The following is a 19,878-nucleotide window of genomic DNA, read 5'->3' as shown; positions in this document are numbered from 1 at the left end:
GGGACATAACAACAGAAACTAGGGAAATTCAGAGAACCATTAAGTCATACTACAAAAACTTGAACTCCACAAAATTAGAAAATGGAAACGAAATGGACTGTTTTTTAGATAGATACCATATACCAAAATTAAATCAAGACCAGGTGAGCAAAATTAGACCTAAAAACTACAAGGAAATAGAAGCTGTCATCAAAACCCTCCCAACCAAAAAAAAGCAAAGGACTGGATGGTTATAGTGCAGAATTCTACCACAACTTCCAAGAAGAGCTAATACCTATACTCTTCAAACTGTTACACATAATAAAAACAGAAGGAACATTGCCAAACTCTTTTTATGAGGCTACAGTTACCCTGATACCAAAATCACACAATGACTCAACCAAGAAAGAGAATCACAGACCAATCTCACTCATGAACATGGATGGAAAAATACTCAATAAAATACTGGCAAGACAAATCCAACAACACATCAAAAAAAATCATCCACCATGATTAAGTCGGCTTTGTCCCAGAGATTAGGGGTTCAAAATACAAAAATCTATCAATATAATCCATCATATAAATAAACTGAAAGAAAAAAAAACATTAGATGCAGAAAAGGCATTCAACAAAATCCAACACCCCATCATGATAAAGGTCGTGGAGAGGTTAGGGATACAAGGATCATACCTAAGTATAATAAATGCAATATACAGCAAGTGACAGCTAACATCAAATTAAATGGAGAGAAACTCAAAGCAATTCCACTAAAATCAGGAACAAGACTAGGCTGTCCACTCTCTCTGTATCTTTTCAACATAGTTCTTGAACTTTTAGCAATAGCAATAAGACAACAAAAGGAAATCAAAGGGATTCAGAATGGAAAGGAAGAAATCAAACTTTGTTATTTGCAGATGATATGATAGTATACATAAGAGACCCAAAAAACACTACCAGAGAACTCCTACAGCTGATATATACCTTCAGTGATGTGGCAGAACACAAGAGCAACTCAAAAAAACAGTAGCCCTCCCATATAAAAATGGTAAAGAAGCTGAGGGGGAAATCAGAGAAACATCACCTTTCACAATAGCCACAAATCACATAACATGTCTTGGGGTAACACTAACCAAAGAAGTGAAAGACCTATTTGACAAGAACTTTAAGTCTTTGAAGAAAGAAATTAAAGAAGATACCAAAAAAATGGAAAGATCTCGCATGCTCTTGGATAGGAAGGATTAATATAGTAAAAATGGCAATCCTACCAAAGCAATCTATAGATTCAATGAAATCCACATGAAAATCCCAACACAATTCTTCACAGACCTTGAAAGAGCAATAATCAACTTCATATGGAATACCAAAAAACCCAGGATAGCTGAAACAATCATGTACAATAAAGGAACTTCTGGAGGCATCACCATCCCTGACACCAAGCTCTATCTATTACAGAGCTACAGTAATGAAAACAACTTGGTACTGGCATAATAACAGAGACACTGACGAATGGAATTGAATGGAAGACCCAGATGTTAATCCACACACCTATGAACACCTGATTTTTAAAGCTAAAATAAATACAATGGAAAAAAGAAAGTATCTTCAACAAATGGTGCTGGCATAACTGATGTCAACATGTAGAAGAATAAAAAATAGATCCAGCCATGCATAAAACTCATGTCCAAATGGATTATTGACCTTGATATAAATCCAATCACACTAAACCTGACAGAAGAGAAAGTGAGAAGTAGCCTTCAATGCATGGGCACAGGAGATCACTTTCTAAATATAACACCGTTATCACAGGCACTGAGAGCAACAATAAATGGGATTGTCTGAAACTGAGAAGCTTCTGTAAAGCAAAGGACATAGTCAATAAGACAAAAAAGGAATGGGAAAATAAGTTCACCAACAAAACAACAGTCAAAGGATTGATCTCCAAAACACATAAAGAACTCAAGAAACTAGACATCAAAATTCTAAATAACCCAATTAAAAAATGAGGTACAGAAATAAGCAGAGAATTCTCAACAGAAGAATCTCAAATGGCCAAAAATACTTAAGGCAATGTTCAACATCCTTAGCTAACAGGGAAATGCAAATCAAAATGTTGCAAACGGAGCAGTGGGCCGCCCAGATAGCTTTACCCGAAATAATTACATGGAAACTGTATTCATTTAAACACTGCCTGGCCCATTATATCTAGCCTCTTCTTGGCTAACTCTCACATCTTGCTTTAGCCCATATGTAGTAATCTGTGTATCACCACGGGGTTGTGGATTACCATGAAGATTCTAACCTACGTCCATCTTGGGCCGGAGCTTCATGACGTCTGCCTGATTCTGCTTTTTTCTCCCAGCATTCTGTTCTGTCTACCCCACCTACCTATGTTCTGACCTATCAGGGCAAGCAGTTTCTTTATTAATTAACCAATGAAAGCAAGACCCTCCTACATCATCAAAACAATTCTGAGATATCATTTTATGTAGTGAGCATGAATTTGTGAGAAGCAAATTATTCCATAAAAGATAGAATTGAGAAAAGATAATTTAATGACCTTGAATGATTTTCAAAAATGGTTAGGCGATATAAATTGGCTTAGATGTTATTTAAGTTGCCAAATTATGAGTTAAAACCCTTATATAATGTTTTAAGTGGAGATTCAGCTTTGGATTCTCCAAGGCAACTGACTAATGAGGCACGAGAGGCATTGAGAAAAGGGGAGAGTAGATTACAAGATGCCTTTCTACAGATGATTCAAGAGGGGCAAGATATCGTTTTGTGCATTCTTCCTTCATATCACCAGCCTACAGGGTTGTTATGGCAAAACGGGCCATTGCTTTGGATTTATCCCAAAATATCTCCAGCCAAATCTCTTGAGCATTATCCTACTGCTGTGGCAACTTTAGCCCTGAACGGGATTCAACAGTGTTTACAATATTTTGGACTGCCCCCACCACCATTATAGTGCCTTATTCCAGCCATCAAGTTAAGATCTTGTCTGCTACAATAGATGATTGGGCTATTTTGCAGTGTGGTTTTGATGGCAAGATAGATAATCATTATTCTAAACATCCATTGTTGGGACTTTTTAAGGAGGATCCTGTAATATTTCCTAAAATAACATCATCACAGCCATGGCCCCAAATGTATTTACAGATGGATCTAAGACAGGCTATAGGGTGTATATGATAGATAAACAAGAACCTGTGACGCATCAGTTTCAACTTGGGTCTCCTCAGATTGTAGAATTACAAATTGTGGTTAAAGTCTTTAAAGTTTGCCCTTTTGCATTTAATCTAATATCAGATTCCGCATATGTTGTTAACGCCCTTAAAATTTTAGAAGTAGCTGGACCCATTAAAAGTTCTAGTTCAGTGTGCCTTTTATTTCAACTATGGCAGCATTTAATTTGGCAGAGAAGAAATTCCTTTTACATCCAGCATGTTAGAGCCCATACAGGTCTGCCAGGACCTTTGAGTAAAGGAAATGATATAGTTAATCAGTGGACTAGGATGGAATGTATATTCATGAGTTCTACCTTGAAAAAGGCGAGAGCTTTTCATAAAGCTTTTCATGTTAATGCTAAAGCATTGCAACAAAAATTTCATCTCTCGAGCAGATGCTTGACAAGTGATTTTAGATTGCTCTCAATGTGTAACTCATCAACACCCACCCAATATTGGATTAAATCCACAGGGTCTACTCCCTCTAAAAATCTGGCAAATGGATGTGTCACATATATCTGAGTTTGGAAATATAAAGTATGTACATGTGTCTGTGGACAACTGTTCAGGCGTAATACACGCCACGCCTCTGACTGGAGAAAAGGTGCGCAATGTCACTGCCCATTGCCTGGAAGCTTGGGCTGCTTGGAGCAAGCCTCAACAATTAAAGCCTGACAATGGACCAGCTTATGCAGGTCAAATGTTTGCCTCCTTTTGTCTACAAATGGAGGTGCAGCTTATTCATGAACTGCCATACAATCCTCAAGGACAAGGCATTGTGGAGTGTGCGCATTGCACACTAAAAGAATGTCTACAAAAACTAAAAGGGGTAATAGGCCACGGCCGGACCCCAGAGGGAAAAAAAAAGACTTTCCCTTGCCATCTTTACCACTGACTTTTTCTCAAGGTCGTTCAGCAGCTGATAGACATCAGGACCCCTATGGCCCTGCTAAAGGGATGGTCAAGTGGAAGGATATCCTGACAGGACTCTGGTGCCAGCCTGATCCCATGCTAACATGGGCACAAAGCTCTGTTTGTGTTTTCCCACGGGACCAACAAGATCCGGTGTGGGTGCCAGAGCGTTTGATCAGAAGAGTTTAACATGAAGAGCATCATGCCTGTGCCTGTTGATGCTCCCCACGCCATGACTTTGTTACTGCTATTTACTTGTCTAAACAGTTGTCTAGTTATATTTTAGGTAACAGGACTGGAGAATTTGGTACCATGATGGAGCAGCTGAGAGTGGCCATTATTACTGTGAATTCTATCCAAGTGGATGCTGGCATGGCTGAAGGATTTTTGTCCTGGATCTCCGCAGCCATGAATCATCTGAAGGAATGGGCAGGCTTGGGAGCATTAGCTGGCCTTCTGGTGTTGGTCTCCCTGGTTTGCCTGTGGTGTATATGCAAGATCAGGTTTCCCAACAATGCAATGCAGCCATGATTATACAAGCCTTTACGCCCACAGAGGCTGGCCAATCCCCCCAAGCATGGTTAGCCACGATGAAAAGATAATTTGACACATTCAGGGTGCGAGGCAAGGCACTGCACTCAAGGACGGCCTTTTGCTAACCTTGAGAAGAGCACACCTAGCTGCATGTGGGTTGATGCCCAAGATCCCACCTCTGGAAAATGGCATCGAGCCAGTCTGGCACTCTTTGCGTGGAAGACACCTAAGGAGGATCAGTACAAGGCTCTTGTTTCACAGAGAGAAGGCCTCTACTCTTACCTGTGGCGTCTAAAACAAAAGGGGGGAACTGTAGTAAGCTGCTTTATGCCACACCTTAAAGATGGCGCTGGCTTCTGCCTTCCACCCCCCAAATGATGAGGGCTCTTGGTTGTAAATAACTCCATACATGGCTAAGGCTAAGGATCTGGCTTGCTTCCACATTTCTGGACCTATCTGCATTTCCCACGTAGCATGCTGGGGTTGGCTACCCAGAGGCTATTTTAGCTATGGGCTGGCTTTCCCCGGGGTCAGAAGCTTATTCAAGGTTCCTGATTAAACTGCATTGGGAAGAGTCTGGTGTGGTGTCTTCTTTGCGGGACAAAGCAGACGCTACAATTTTACACCTGTCAGAATGGCTAATATCAAAAACACCAATGATAGATTATGCAGAAGAGGATGTGGAGTAAGGGGAACACGCATCCATTGCTGGTGGGAATGCAAACTTGTTCAACCACTTTGGAAATCAGTAATGGTGGTTTCTCAGAAAACTGGGAATCAACCGACTTCAGGAGCCAACAATACCACTCTTGGGCATATATACAAAAGATGCTCAATCATACGACAAGTGCATTTGTTCAACTATGTTCATAGCAGCATTATTTGTAATAGCCAGAACCTGGAAACAACCTAGATGCTCCTCAACTGAAGAATGGATAAAGAGAATGTGACATATTTACACATTAGAGTACTACTCGGCGGTAAAAAAAAAAAACAAAACAAAACAATGACATCTTGAATTAAGCATGCAAATGGATGGAATTAGAAAACACTATCCTGAGTGAGGCAACCTAGGCCCAAAAAAATGAATATGGTATGTACTCACTCATTGGTGGATACCAGATAAACAAAAGATACTGAGTGTATAGCTCATGATCCAAGAGAAGCTAAGTAATAAAGTGAACCCTAAGAAAAGCATATATAGACCCACCTGGAAATTGGAAACAGTCAAGATTGCCTGACTAAATTGGGAACATGGGGATGGGGGAAGAAGAAAAAGTATAAGGGGAAGAGGAGGGGAGAAGGGGAAGAGTGATGAGAACTTGAGGGAATGGGATAGTTGTGACGGAGGAAGGACAGAGATGAGAGCAAGAAAAGAGGTATCTTGATTGAGGGAGCCATTATAGGGTAAGCAAGAAACTTGGCTCTAGAAAAATTTCCAGCAATCCACAAGTATGACCCCAGTTAGGACCCTAAGCAATAGAGGAGAGGGGGCCCAAAGTGGCCTTGCCCTGTAGTCAGACTGATGATTATCTTACATATCACCATAGAACCTTCATCCAGCAACTGATGGAAACAGAGGCAGAGACCCACATTGGAGCACTGGACTAAGCTCCTAAAGTCCAGTTGAAGAGTGGGAAGAATGAGAATATGAGTAAATAGGTCAAGACCGTGATGATACACCCACTAAAACAGTCTACCTGAGCAAATGGGAGCTCACCAACTCCAGTTGGACTGGGAAGGAACAAGCACAAGACCAAACTAGACCCTCTGAATGTGGTTGACAGCAGCATGGCTGGGGCAGATTGAGAGGTCACTGCATGTACTGGCTTTTTGGGACCTAGTTTCTTTGGATGAATACCTTGCTCAGCCTACATATAGTAGTAAGGGCCTTGGACCTTCCACAAAGCAATGTGCCTTACCCTCTCTGAGGACTGAATTGGGGTGGGTGGGAGGGTATGTTGAGGGAATGGGAGGAGGGGAGAGAGTTGGAACTTGGAATGGTATATATAATGAAAAACGATAGTTTGTTTCTTTTTTGAAAGGGAACTTGGAATGGTATATATAATGAAAAAAGATAGTTTGTTTTCTTTTTTAAAAGATAAATAAAAGAACAAAAATGAACGTAAACTTTTTCTTTACTTTATGTGTCAGTGTTACTTTATGTGTACATGTTTTGCCTCTATATATGTCTGTCCACTACTTGTATTCCTGATGCCCAGGAAGACCAGAGGTCACTGAATCTCTTACAGACAGTTGTGATGCTGAGAATCCAATTCAAGTCCCCTGAAGAGCAGCCACTCTTAACCACTGAACTATCTCTCCTGTCCCTCGCAAAAAGATAAATCTTACTGAAGAATCTGAGGTGCTCAATTTCTCCTTTAATATCCCAGCAACTAGCTGCTACACGCATAATGTCTTGTAGTCAAGTCTCATGATGTGTGTCTGCAATCCAGTTATTTAAGGGGTTCAAGCAGGAAGAGGTCAAGTTCAAGGCCTGCCTACGCTACAGAGTGAGTTCAAGACCACACTGGGCAACTGGTAAAACACACCTCAGAAAATAAAAAGTAAAAGAGGGCTTAATGTAGTCCTGCCTACTATCTGCAAAGTCCTAGGCTCAATCAGCAACATTAAAAAAAATACATCTTTTTTTCTAGGGCTGCAGTTGAAATAAAGAGAGAATGCACTCCCATATGAATTCCCAAAAGATGCTTAAATAACCGTAGTTGCTATACAGTTATATAGAACTTGCCTCTATTTTGTTTCTGTATTAAGAAAAGAAATGATGTCAGAAGACACTAAACAGTTGTCATTTGAACTGTCTACTCTATATAATATATCCAAAGTATAAAAATCAGATACTAGATTAGAGCTGTTCAAATTTAATGTTTAACTTTTAAGAGCTATATGTAATGCACTGTCAATCAAATCCTTGACCTTAGGTGGAGATGGTTTTGAAAGCAAGAATGTTCAGACTACATGTAACTTGAATTAGTGGTCACATGCACTAGTGTAACAATCTTCAGAGAACAGAAATACTGTATCTTCTTATGTAAGAACTACGCAAGTCAACAAATCTATTATAGGTCGCCATATTTCTAACAATGTAATTAAATCCTATTGTTGGAAGTACATGTAAGAAAAATTATATCTGAAACATTTGCTAACAAAACAAACTGCACATCACAAAGCAATTATGTGAGGGAATATGTATGTTAATTAGCCTGGCTTCATTATTTCATGTGTACATGTATTAAAACATTAGAGCACACTCCATTAAATACTTGCTAATTTAAGAAAAAAAACTATTAAAAAAAAAAGAAAAAAAACTATTAAAAATAAAAAAATACCAAGTGTTTTACCAAATGTTCAACAAATATGAGAGGATCCACCTGCTAAAATAGAAGCTTCTACTCAGTTTTTAATCCCTAACTGTTCAAAACAGTTTAGTTTTGAACTCAGATGAGTAAGTAGACACAGTCCATAACATTTCTTCTACAAAGCAGTATAAGTCAAGGGTACTTCTACTAAACTTTCAAACTAATCAGTGGCAACATCCAAAACATAACAAGAGTGACTTACTATTGATGTACTGGAGTACATGTATCGAAGTCAGATTAGCACTGTGGCAAATATGAAAGATGTCATAAATTTACTGCATGATCTTCAAAGATTTCTTCTTTAACTGGGTATGGATACAATGTTTTATATACTCAAAAAATCAAGTGGGGTAGCAAAATGGTAAACACTGTTTAAATTTTAATTAAAAATAAACGGGGCGGGGGGGAGTGCTAAAGAGATGGCTCAGACGTTAAAAGCACTGGTTTTTCTTCCAGAAGTCCTGAGTTCACTTCCCAGCAACCACATAGTGGCTCACAACCATCTAGAATGAGACTGGGTGCCCTCTTCTGGGATGCAGACATACATTCAGGCAGAACACTATATATAATAAATACTTTTACAAATTAATTAATTAATTAAAAATAAACTTCAGCATTCCAGAAAAACGGTTCATTTTGTTAATCAAATCACTGTTCTGGAAGTTGGCAAAGAGAATCAATCATTTACGCAGCATGACTTTCTTTTATGGAAACCATCAATAATGGCTTAATAGCCCTAACAAATAAAAAGGTGCTTTAATATTAGTCATGAAAAATCCTCATAAAATAGATAAAAATAATTGGTAAAGACTGCATTTATGAACTATTATAGCTTATCATACCCAAACTGGAATCTGAATCAAGGTTCTGTACTTGCCAGTTTACAAGTACTCAAACCCAAAGACAAACAATTTTCAAAAACTCACAAAGATTCATTAACACAATCCAGGTTATAGAAAACTCTAAGGTTAAAAAATACTTTCTAAAGTCTGGTGGTGGTGGCACAGACAGATCTCTTGTGAGTTTGAAGTCAGCCTGGTCTACAAAGCAAGTTCCATGACAGCCAAGGCTACACACAGAAACCCTGTGTATGTGTGTGGGGGTGCTTTCTATCACAAATAAATATCAAGGAAAAGTGTGGTAAAGGTTACACATATTTTTTCAATAAAATACAATACAGTGCATATACTTTAAATATAGAATTATGCAGTGAGAAAATAAGAGTCTTAGGAGATTAGCAGAGAAGTTTGGACATAGTGCATCTTTTATAGTTTAAATAATTATTGTATTGGAATAGTTTTTAAGACTTTATAGGTATATTTTTAAATATCTACAGGCAACAACCTACTGTGTGGAATTTGATTTTAAATAATTCAGTAGAGAAAGAGAACAGAAGAACCATGGTATAAACTGATCACTGTTGAAATGAGTGACAAAGATTTATTGTATCTTATCTTCTTTGTACATGCTTAAAATGATCCATAACAAAAGCTTTAAGGAGGAGAATGAAAAGACTTTTTAGAATAATTCACAGAATAAGGACCAAAACCAAACTTATTTATCTCTCAAAGGTCAAAATCAAAAAGGGGAAAAAAAACTGAAGCTGAAGAGATGGCTCAGAGGTTAAGCGCACTGATTGTTCTTTCAGAGGACCTAGGTTCAATCCCCAGGCCACAACTGTCCATATTTATAGTTCCGGAGGATCCAATGACCTCTCTAGACTCCACTGACACCAGACAGGAATGTGGTACAAAGACATATGTCTACAAATAAAAAAACCTTGATGAGTTTGACAAGCATCCTCCCTAAACATACAACATTACTTAGCAAATGACAAAACAAGCACAAATAAGTGTTGCTCATGGTCACAGAACAAAATATCAGAGCCAAAATTGGACCTCACAATTAGAAGCCACAAAGGCTAAGAAGATCTCAGAAATAAGCTGCATAAAATGTGTTTTAGAAGATCTGGAGAGTCTTCAAATTGCATGAAAACTAATCAAAAGAATAAAACACCTAGTAGCTATCTGTACACCTAGTAGCTATCTGATTCAAAGCATGGAAGTTATGATCTAACAAGTTCAACATCTACCCATGAACTGATAATATATACAAAAATAATCAAAATTTTTAAACAGCCATTCTTTGAAACAATAAGAGTAAATGTTATTAAGACCAAACATGATTTAATTTTAATCGAAAAAAATCAGATTTATCTTTCTGTCAAGAAGAAAGTCTTCAAAATTTAACAGTAGGGTAAAATGGAGCTCAAGGACACAACCAGAGATCATGACAAAAGGATTCATGTATATATCAAAAAAAAACAAAACAAAAAACAAACAAAAAAACAGAGAATGTCAATAACATAAAATCTTCTCAATACTGTCACTTAATCTACCTAGAAAAAAACATAATCAGTAAAAAAAATGTAATCTCATTTACCTTTTCTTATTCTGAAAATGGTGAAAATTAGAAAGTATAATATATTTTTAAACAAGTCATTTTAAAATTATTAGACAATCATACTAAAATTGCATTTTAACCTTTGGCTAACGTATTAATTAGTGACTATGTCCAAAAGTGTCTAGATGCAATAGATTCCCTTTTTATTGGAAGGGTTGTCTATTTTTAAAAGATATTGCTGTCAATTACATAAGCCTGGAAGCTATTTTAAAATTTCACAGTAACATTTCAGATTATGTATGTGTGCATGTTTGTGCACACATATATGTACAGATACATACTTTAATAATGTAGCAGTGGCTGACCTGCAACTCTCTATGTAGATCAGGCTGGCCTTCAACTTGAAGATCTAACCAGGAAGTTAAGGAAAACTCCAGTGAAAATTAGATGACTTTTAAGGAATAATTTGATTTTTAAATAGCCGAAATTGGGGCTGGAAAGGTGGCTCAGTAGTTAAGAGCACTAACTTCTCTTCCAGAGGACCTGGGTTCAATTCCCAGCCCCCTTATGGCAACTAACAACTATCTGTAACTCAAAGATCTGACGCCCTCACATAGACAAACATGCAAGCAAAATGTCAACATACATAAAATAAAAATAAATAAAATACCTGAAATTATATTAAAAGAAAAAAGCCTGAAAAAAAATAATGTAAAACTGCAGGCTGTGACCTGAGAGCATAATCACAAATACCTAAGTTAACTTAAATAGACTAGGGATGTTTCTCTGGCCATTGCCAGTATCTTCAGAGTAGTAGTATGGATCCTTACTTGTGAAGTACCCCCAGTTAGTATCAATGACCTAAAAGCTAACTTTCTATGCAAAACCCACATGAAGGAAGTCCAAGAAAATTATTTCTGAATGGCAAAATCTTAGAGTTAAAACGGTTTTTAAAAGCATGGGGACCTGAATCACGTGCTTTTGGGTTTCAAATTCACACCTACACCAGTTCTCTCATCAGTGAAAGGGAGTAATTACAATACCCACCTTGCCAGACTCTAGTTATCAAATGAGACAGTGCCGGTTTGTGCTAACACAATGGTAATCATATAACCACCTCAAATCAATAAAAATAAAATCATAAAAGGCTGCTGAAAAAAGTTTAATGTCCTCACAAAAGAGTCCTTAAGCCAAAAACAGCAAAAAAGGTCAACTGTTTCCAAGTAAAATGGCTTCATGGTTAAAGCATAGGCCATATGATCTGGCAGACCTAAATACAACCCTAGGTAGCTAAGGAAAGGTGGAGAGAGAAACCCAAATCCACAAAGCTGTCCCCAGACCTCTATAAAAATATTATGGCACCCGTGTGTCCCACACATCCTACACACACACACACACACACACACACAAAGTTTTATTTTCCTTTTATAGGCACAATCTTACCTATATAATTTTGAGATCATTGAAGATAATATCAAAAAACACATTGTTAAATTTTTAATAGTAGGCCAGTGGTCAGTGTACTCAAATCTGAAAAACTATGGAAAATATAAAATCTCTTACATGTTTTTAAAATTTAGGATTGGGAGGTTGTTAGGGTGTTTTGTTTTGAGACAGGAGCTCTCTATGCAGTCCTGGCTTTCCTAAAACTCTCTTAGGATGGACTTGAACTCACAGAACTCTCTCTCCATCTGCCTCTGCTCTCAAGTGCTGGCACTAAAGGCATGTTCCATCACACCTGCCAATTCAGGATTATTAATATGAACAAACACACTAGGCATTTGAGGTCTTAATGCTGGATACAAAATTTATAATCACGTATAATCACGTACAGAAATAAAAGCAATTACCTTTGTACAATAAAGCATCCAAAGTTCAAAGAGCCTCTCTCTGGCTGCCATTCTGGCTTTCCACTTTGGCACTTCAGTATTTCCTCAAAAAGAAGGTTCAAGACCACAGCACGTTATTTTATTTTTCAAGTTTCTCAGCCGTTGCAGTAAAACTCAAAGCAGTGGGATAAACAAGTAAGTGAAACAAATAAAACTGTCTCAGGTCAGTAAAGGTCAATTTCAGCAGCCACTCTTCTAACACATCTTCATCAGTAGTAGCTGGGCTTGCAAAGAAGTCTGTGAAATACAAAAATACCCAACGTTTTTTTACATCCTTTTTTTTTATCCAAATATTTGTCTGCCTTGCTTACCCAATAAAAGGGATAAATTTCTAATCTGACTGGATCTCACAGAAGCTGTTTTGTACACCGCGACTAAAATCACATAAAGTACTAAAATCTTCCAGGCATGTTCACCACCAAAACTACAATAGATGGGAAGAAAAAACTACTCCCTAATAACGTGTTTTCTTTTAACCTTAAAAGACCAGGAACACGTATCAAGCATTAAATCTCTGAGATTTCTAGCCTGCTACTTAAAAGTTGCTGGGAATGTTTTCAGCGTTGCAGGGCAGGGCGTGGGGAAGGGCCAGAGGAATTCCTGGTTTGTTTGTTTTAACCATCCACACAGGGACACTGTGTCTACCTGGCCTCTATCTCAACACGCAAAAAGAAAGGAGCTAGCACACCAAGGTAGGGACCACCTCCTGGGAAAGCTCCCACATTCCGAGAACCTGAGAACCTTCCCTTTCCTCCCCGTGTCCCCGCTAAGAACAAGTACGAAAACAGGAATGCCAATCAACTTCAGAAGCTCGGGCCCCAGTGCTTCGGGACCTACGCCAACCGGCCTCAGCCGGACCCACCCCGGTCGGCCGCGCCCCTCAAGCTGCAGCCCCGCGCCGCACGCGCCCCAGCCCTCCCGCTCGGCGCCCGGCAGCCGCCTCCGCCCGACCTCCGCGCCCCCTCACCGCGCTCAGGCCTGCCGCAGCCATCCCGCCGCGGGCTAACTTGCTGCCCTCCGCCCTGCCCGGCTAAGGCCAGTGTCAACCCGAAACCGAGTCGGCGGGAGGCGGAGGCGGGACAGCGACGACGCGAGGCGGGAGGAGCCAGGGGCGGAGCAGCCCCTCGGCTAATCATTCCGGTCTCTCGGGATTTACCAGGCCCTCAGGCAGCCGCTCCTCAAGGATCGCTCAGCACAGAAGCCCCGCCCCCGGCATGCTTGCGCAGCCGCAGTGCGCTCGGCTCTTGGGCTCTGTAAGAGGCCGGCGCCAGCCTGGGCACTCAGGTCAGTATTTTCCCAGCTGGACGTGAGGACCGACGTGCTGACGTCGCGCCCCTCCCCTGCTAGGTGGGGCTGACAGAACTTCCTTCGCCTAGCCCCTGGCATTGACTCTACAGATCAGCTGAGGGCCAGGGACTCTATGGTGACATCTAGAGAGGATTTCGATTTGATTTCTTTTTGGCAATGCGATTGGTCCTGGGACACATTTCCAAGACAAAAATCTTTTCCTTTACGTGTGTTGGTGCCTTTGTACTATGTCTGTGACTATTCCAAGGATATTGCTCAACCAAAAACTTAGAATCACTTCTGTCTTTCAAAAAAAGAAGCAAAGGGCAAGACTCTGTTTTATTAGCCCCACACAACATTCATAAGGGTTTTTTGTTTGTTTGTTTGTTTGTAAGGAGGAGAAAAGCGTAAGATTAACGATCTTTTAAATCTAAGAATTTAAAACGCTATTGTGAAAACGTTCAAGCATATACAGAACTCAATGTTATAGCTCAACTTAGTATCTGAGATACCCTGTGTGGGATTCCCATCAAGCACAATGAAGTAAACTTAGCAAAGTGAACGTCCATAAGTAATCACTTAGCTTCAGAAATGATCAAAGACAGCCCTAAAGGCATAGGTCTGTGATCCCAGCACTTGGGAGATGGAGGCAGAGAGATCAGGAGTCAAAGCCGGCTTTGGCTACATAGCAGCTCTGGGGACAACCTATGCCACATGAAAAGAAAAGATGAGAGGAGAGAAAGAGAGTAAGATGGCTTGCTGGGCAAGCCTGACCTCCTGAGACAAAAGATGGAGACAAGAGGGCCAGCTAGATTGTAATAACCTGTCTACAAACAAGAGACCCTGCCTCAACAAAATGGAAGGCGAGAACCTGCTCACAAAAATTAACCTCTGGCACGCACACACACACACACACACACACACAGTAAATAAATAAATATAAAGCTATGAATGCCATCATGGGAGTTTCACCCTCATGACCTTTATTTTTAAAATCAACTAATGTCCCATTTTGCTGTGTGTGGTGTGTCCTTGTGCCACGTGTCTCTGTGCATCCTCAGAGGCCAAAAGACCAATGTCTGATCCCTCCAGAGGTAGGGAGTGGTGGGCTGTAAGCCTTTGGACATGGGAATCGGGGACATTTTCTGGATGAGCAGCAAGGCCTAACCACTGAGTCACCCTCCACCCTCTATTTTCATCTATCACAAATCTACAAACGTTTCTTGTCAAGAACCACAGAATAAATGTTTAAGCTTTGCAGACTATACCACAGCTTGGCTATCAAAAGGTGAAAGTAGATTGTGTGATACTGTCACCAAAATGCAGAGTTCCTTTAAACTGTCACAACAAACACCAATGAGTAGAAAACAGGGATTGAGGCATTAAGCCACTTTATTTAGAAACCTTGTGATCTGAGGAGACAACAGATTAGCATCCTCTATTTGCCTCCTAATTTCCAGCCAGTTGTCTTTAATGAAATGGAAACAGAGGCAGACAACCATTTCAAAGTTTAGTCTTCCTGCTCTGATCAGGTGGTCAGCCTTGCCTCTGAGAGTCACAGTGCTGCAGCTTCTCTCTGTGTGTCTCTTGTGCTCGCTGTGCAGCTGTGCAGTGTGTTCCCAAGGTCACAAAACCTTGTATTCTTCCCCTGGATCACCAAAACAAACAAACTTTTAGCAGTGCTGAGTCAGCTATTACAATGTGTACTTGCAAACTCTTTCCTACGATATGAAGTACAAATGTGGCTTTATAAGATGTGAAAATGCCCCTGTCTGTCCCTTGTCTCCCCTGTCAATATGCAAGTGTTCAATAAAACTCAGTTTTCATTGTTTGAGAGTTTTGCTAATACTGCCATATCTGTTTATTCATTATTGCCCTGAGCTACTTACACTCAATCATGACAGAGTTAACCATAGGCATTTGTTTGCCTTGGCTAGCAGGTAGCAGCTGACTATGTAGACGAGGCTGGTCTTCAATTCATAGATATCTGCATGCCTCAGTCTCAGAGTGATGGGATTAAAAACAAGCAATACTACATCCAACTCGACTTTCTTTAAAGATTTTATTTTATGTGACATGTATGTCTATGTACTTTGTATGTCTGTGTACCACATATGTTCGTGCAGTGCCTACAGAGGGCCTGGACTTACAGGCAGGTATTTGCTATCATATGTGTGCTTGGAACTGAAGCAAGATCTTCTGGGAAACAGCCATCTCTCCAAACCCACCTTCAGCTTTTCATACAAAACCACATTTTAAATTGTACTTTCTCCTTTGTCATCTAGCAAAGGTTTTTCCACTCAAGACAGCTTTATGACTGAGAACTTTTTACCTGAGCCTGGGTGATGTGGGATTCCGCTCTGTATGCTGTGATTACAATTAATGAATAAAGAAACTGCTTTGGACCTATAGCAGGGCAGAATTTAGTTGGGTGGGGAAAACTCAACTGAATACTGGGAGAAAAAAGGAAGTGGAGACAGAGAGAAGCCATGGAGCTGATGCTGGAGACAGACACACTGGAAGCTTGCCTTGCCAGTAGGCCACGAGCCTCATGGTAAAATATAAAATCATGGAAATTTGTTAAATTAAGATGTAAAAGCTAGTCAAGAAGAAGTTAGAGCTAATAGGCCAAGCAGTGATTTAGTTAATATAGTTTCTGTGTGGTTATTTCAGGAGTCTGGGCGGCCAGGAAATGAGCAAGCAGCCTCCTTATAACACCTGGGTATATAATTACATAAAATAGTTATACAAGTTAAACATTTACTGATGATGAATAAGACTGAAATTTATTTTAAAACCACTCTTGTATACATGATAAAATTATATCATTTTTAAAGACAAAAGCCATTTTGTATATCTTACATAATATTAAATATTAGCTGAGTATTTAATACTGCTCAGCACATAGAATCTTCAATGTTAATTTTTGTACTTTTTTTTTGAGACAGAGTTTCTCTATATAGCTCTAGCTGTCCTGGAACTAGCTCTGTAAACCAGGCTGGCCTCAGACTCACAGAGATCCTCCTGCCTCTGCCTCCCAAGTGCAAGGATTAAAGACATGCACCACCAATGCTGGATTTCAATATTTATTTTTACAGTTGCTTTATATTTTAATTTTATAATCATCCATTCTGAGAGTATTGATTCTCACAAATATATAGTACAAAATAGCAGAAGTGGGCTGGTAGAATGGGGGTTCAGTGCTTGCTGCACAAGTTCGAGGGCCTGACTCTGAATCCTCAGAACCTACAGAAAACCAGATGTGGTAGTGCATGCCTGTGCATCCTAGTGCCCCTGTGGAGCTGAGACTAAAGGGTGAGACAGGAGAATTGCTCTTTTTCCCCCCAAGCAGGGTTTCTCTCTGTAACAGTCCTGTGCTGTGGGACCACATTCTGCTCCTTCAGCCAGTAGCTTGTAAGATGCCAGCCCACTTGGCCATAGTCTCTTATACTCTAAAAGCAGCAGTGAATGTGCACCTGCTCTCTTGCTTCTGGCTCCCTCTTCTGGCTGCTAGGCTCTGTTCCTGTTCATGCAGAGGCCTGTTATATAGGACAATGGCCTGTAAGTTTTTCCCTTAAGTAAATAACCCTCTTACTATTCATAATTCTGAACTGGTGTGGGATGGTTTTGTGACTATGTCATCAGTCCTGGCTGCCCTGGAACTCAATTAGTACACCGGGTTGGCCTTCAACTCATAGAGATCTTCCCATCTCTGCCTCCCAAGTACTGGGATAAAAGGAGTGTACCACCACCTCCAGCTGACAAAAGAATTTCTTAAAGCTAGATGGCCAGTTAGCCTGGGGTACACAGCAGAGAGAAAACATCAAGATGCCCCATATCAAACAAGATGAAAACAGAAGACAGACACTCAAAGTTCTCTGACCTCCACGAGAATGCCATGGCATATGTAAGGATACACACACACACACACTTGAAATGGCAGAAGTATGTTTACAAGCATTTTAAAATTTGTTGAAAATTCTGCCTTAATTCTAATTCAAAATTCATGATTTTTTTTTTTGAGACTGGGTTTCACACATACAAGGCTGACCTCAAACTAGCTAATAAAAACTTTGGATACCTAATCTTCCACCTCCTGAGTGCTAGGATTATGAGAGTGCTCTACTAAGTCTAGTTTACATGGTGTTGGAATTGAACCTGAGGCTTCGTGCATGCTAGGCAAGCATGTTATACCAACTGAGCCAAATCTCCAATCTCCATTTAATTGTTTTCTAAAATGAAACTCAGATCATAGCCCAAACAGTAAATTTTAAAATTGTATGTCTTTGCTTACTTGTTAGTGAGGGGGATCATAGTGTAGTGAAATTTTGTTTGTGTTTTAAGAAATAAAGTTTTCCTGAAGATTAGAGTACAGAGCTAAACCACTAGAGGCCAGGGAATGGTTGGCATACAACAACTTTATTTTTTTTTACTCCAATAGATAATTTTAATACAATAACATAGTAGGAAATTTTCATAATTTGTCAAAACAAGAATCATGACACTTCACTGCATTCCAGCAACTTCAGTAATCAAAATCAAAAATGAGTCTAAAGTACATATAAAGAACTCTTAATAACCAAATGTAATTCATTTTGAGGAAATAGAGACAATTCATATTGTCACCACCTTAAGGTTGATTTATCCAAATTATAACCATATAATTATACATAATTAATGCAGTTTTGATCTCCATAAGAGACTAATATTATGAATTCTACTAAGAGTCTCTGAATTAAAAGAAGAAAACATTTCAGTATCAAAAGTACAGTCAAACACAAAACTTTGAATTTTATAACACAAATAGTCAAAGGGAAAATTTTAAATTTAAGTTCCAGGGCAGTCAAGTTTATCATCATAAACAAAGAGTAAGAAATAAGTCATATGTCATACAACAACTTTAATCCCAGGACTTGGGGAGAAAGAGGCAGAGGGATCTCTGTTAGTTCAAGTCCACCCTGGACTACACAAGATGGAATCTATAAAAGAGAAACAGTTCACACAAAGTTCACAAAAGTGATCCCACCACTTGGGATCCCATGCCTTTGATCCTGTCACAAGGGAGGTGGAGACAGAAGTGACATGACTAGGCAGAGAGGAATATAAGACTGGACAAGTGTGAGGAGCAGTGTAGTCTGAAGTCTGGTGGAGACATGCAGTCTGGAGATGCAGTCAGGATCGCCCCTTAGGTCTGAGCATTGGTAGCGGTAAAAGAAGTCTCTAGTGGCTGGTGCTTTGCTTCTCTGATCTTCAGCGTTAACTCCTATATCTGTATCTGGGTTTTTATTATTAATACTACTTAGAATTCATGATATACCTGTGGGAACTGATTCTCTCCTACTGTGTGTAGGTCCCAGGGATCAAATTCAGATCACCAGGCTTTTATCCACTGAGCCATCTTGCTGGCCTCTAAACAACAAATTTTTAAAATTTATTTTACATACATTGGTGTTTTTCTTGTGTGTATGTCTGTATAAAGGCGTTGGGTCCCCTGGAGCTGGAGTGATAGACAGTTGTGAGCTGCCATGTGGGTGTTGGGAAATGAGCTCAGGTCCTCTAAACAGCAATTTTTAAAATCAACATTCTAGCATGATACAATCCAATGATACTAATTTGATACTTGCATGCTAAGGAATGATGACAGAAAAATATTAAAAGTCTTTGTTTTTCATAATTCAATTATTATGTCTCTGTAAAAAGCAGAAAACTTTGTGCATACAGTAAAAGCACACAATTCGTAACACACAGCAGTCTTGGAACTGAACTACAGTAGTTCAGAAACATTCACCCACATCATGTGGAGTGCCGGCGTCCCTGAGAAGTGTAACTTGTGAATTCAGAACCAAAACTGCAGGGAAGACATGCAGCACAGAAACATCTCAGATTAATTGTGCATTTGATTTACAATTGTCTTTTGGGAGTGGTGTGTCCAGAAACATTTTACAGTTATTAATTATGATGTCATGACTCAAACATTAGGAAGCTGGGGCCCACAGGGTTATCGTGTCACCTGCCAAGTCAGAGTTTGGGAGAAAGGGCTGCAAGTATAGCTCAGTGGTAGAACATGTCAGGTAACATACTTAAGACCTTGGGGTTTGTTCTGCAGCAATGGTTGGGGAGATTACTAAGGAGAAAAAAACACTCTTTCTAGGAGATGCCACACTGTAGTCATTAGCAACTCTATTCTTCCAGTTGCTGTGTCCAAGAATCTAAAAAGTACATTTATCCGGTTGTTGGTGGTTCACACCTTTAATCCCAGCACTTGGG

At 39.6% G+C, this 19,878-nt stretch overlaps 1 protein-coding gene across 7 annotated transcripts in view; it reads right to left on the bottom strand.

The window, feature by feature from the left end:
* Positions 1-13,613, bottom strand: part of Nbeal1 (neurobeachin like 1) — a 194,684-nt gene extending 181,071 nt beyond the window's left edge. For 3 of the 7 annotated variants that reach the window (XM_087903346.1, XM_087903353.1, XM_087903351.1), the window contains exons 1-2: positions 13,292-13,451; positions 12,286-12,561 (exon numbers count right to left, since the gene is read on the bottom strand). In XM_087903346.1, coding sequence (XP_087759472.1) covers positions 12,286-12,336 — 51 coding nt within the window. In that variant the 5' untranslated portion in view covers positions 12,337-12,561; positions 13,292-13,451. Of the gene's footprint in view, positions 1-12,285; positions 12,562-13,291; positions 13,454-13,480 lie in introns of those variants that run through there. The other 4 variants (XR_015737269.1, XM_087903356.1, XM_087903350.1 and 1 more) reach the window with 3 other exon arrangements.
* Positions 13,614-19,878: the final 6,265 nt, after the last annotated feature.

Source organism: Myodes glareolus, chromosome 1 (genome assembly GCF_982192425.1).
Source record: "Myodes glareolus chromosome 1, mMyoGla1.1, whole genome shotgun sequence".
NCBI classification, from domain to species: Eukaryota; Metazoa; Chordata; class Mammalia; order Rodentia; family Cricetidae; genus Myodes; species Myodes glareolus.
This window is presented reverse-complemented; position numbering and strand designations above follow the sequence as displayed.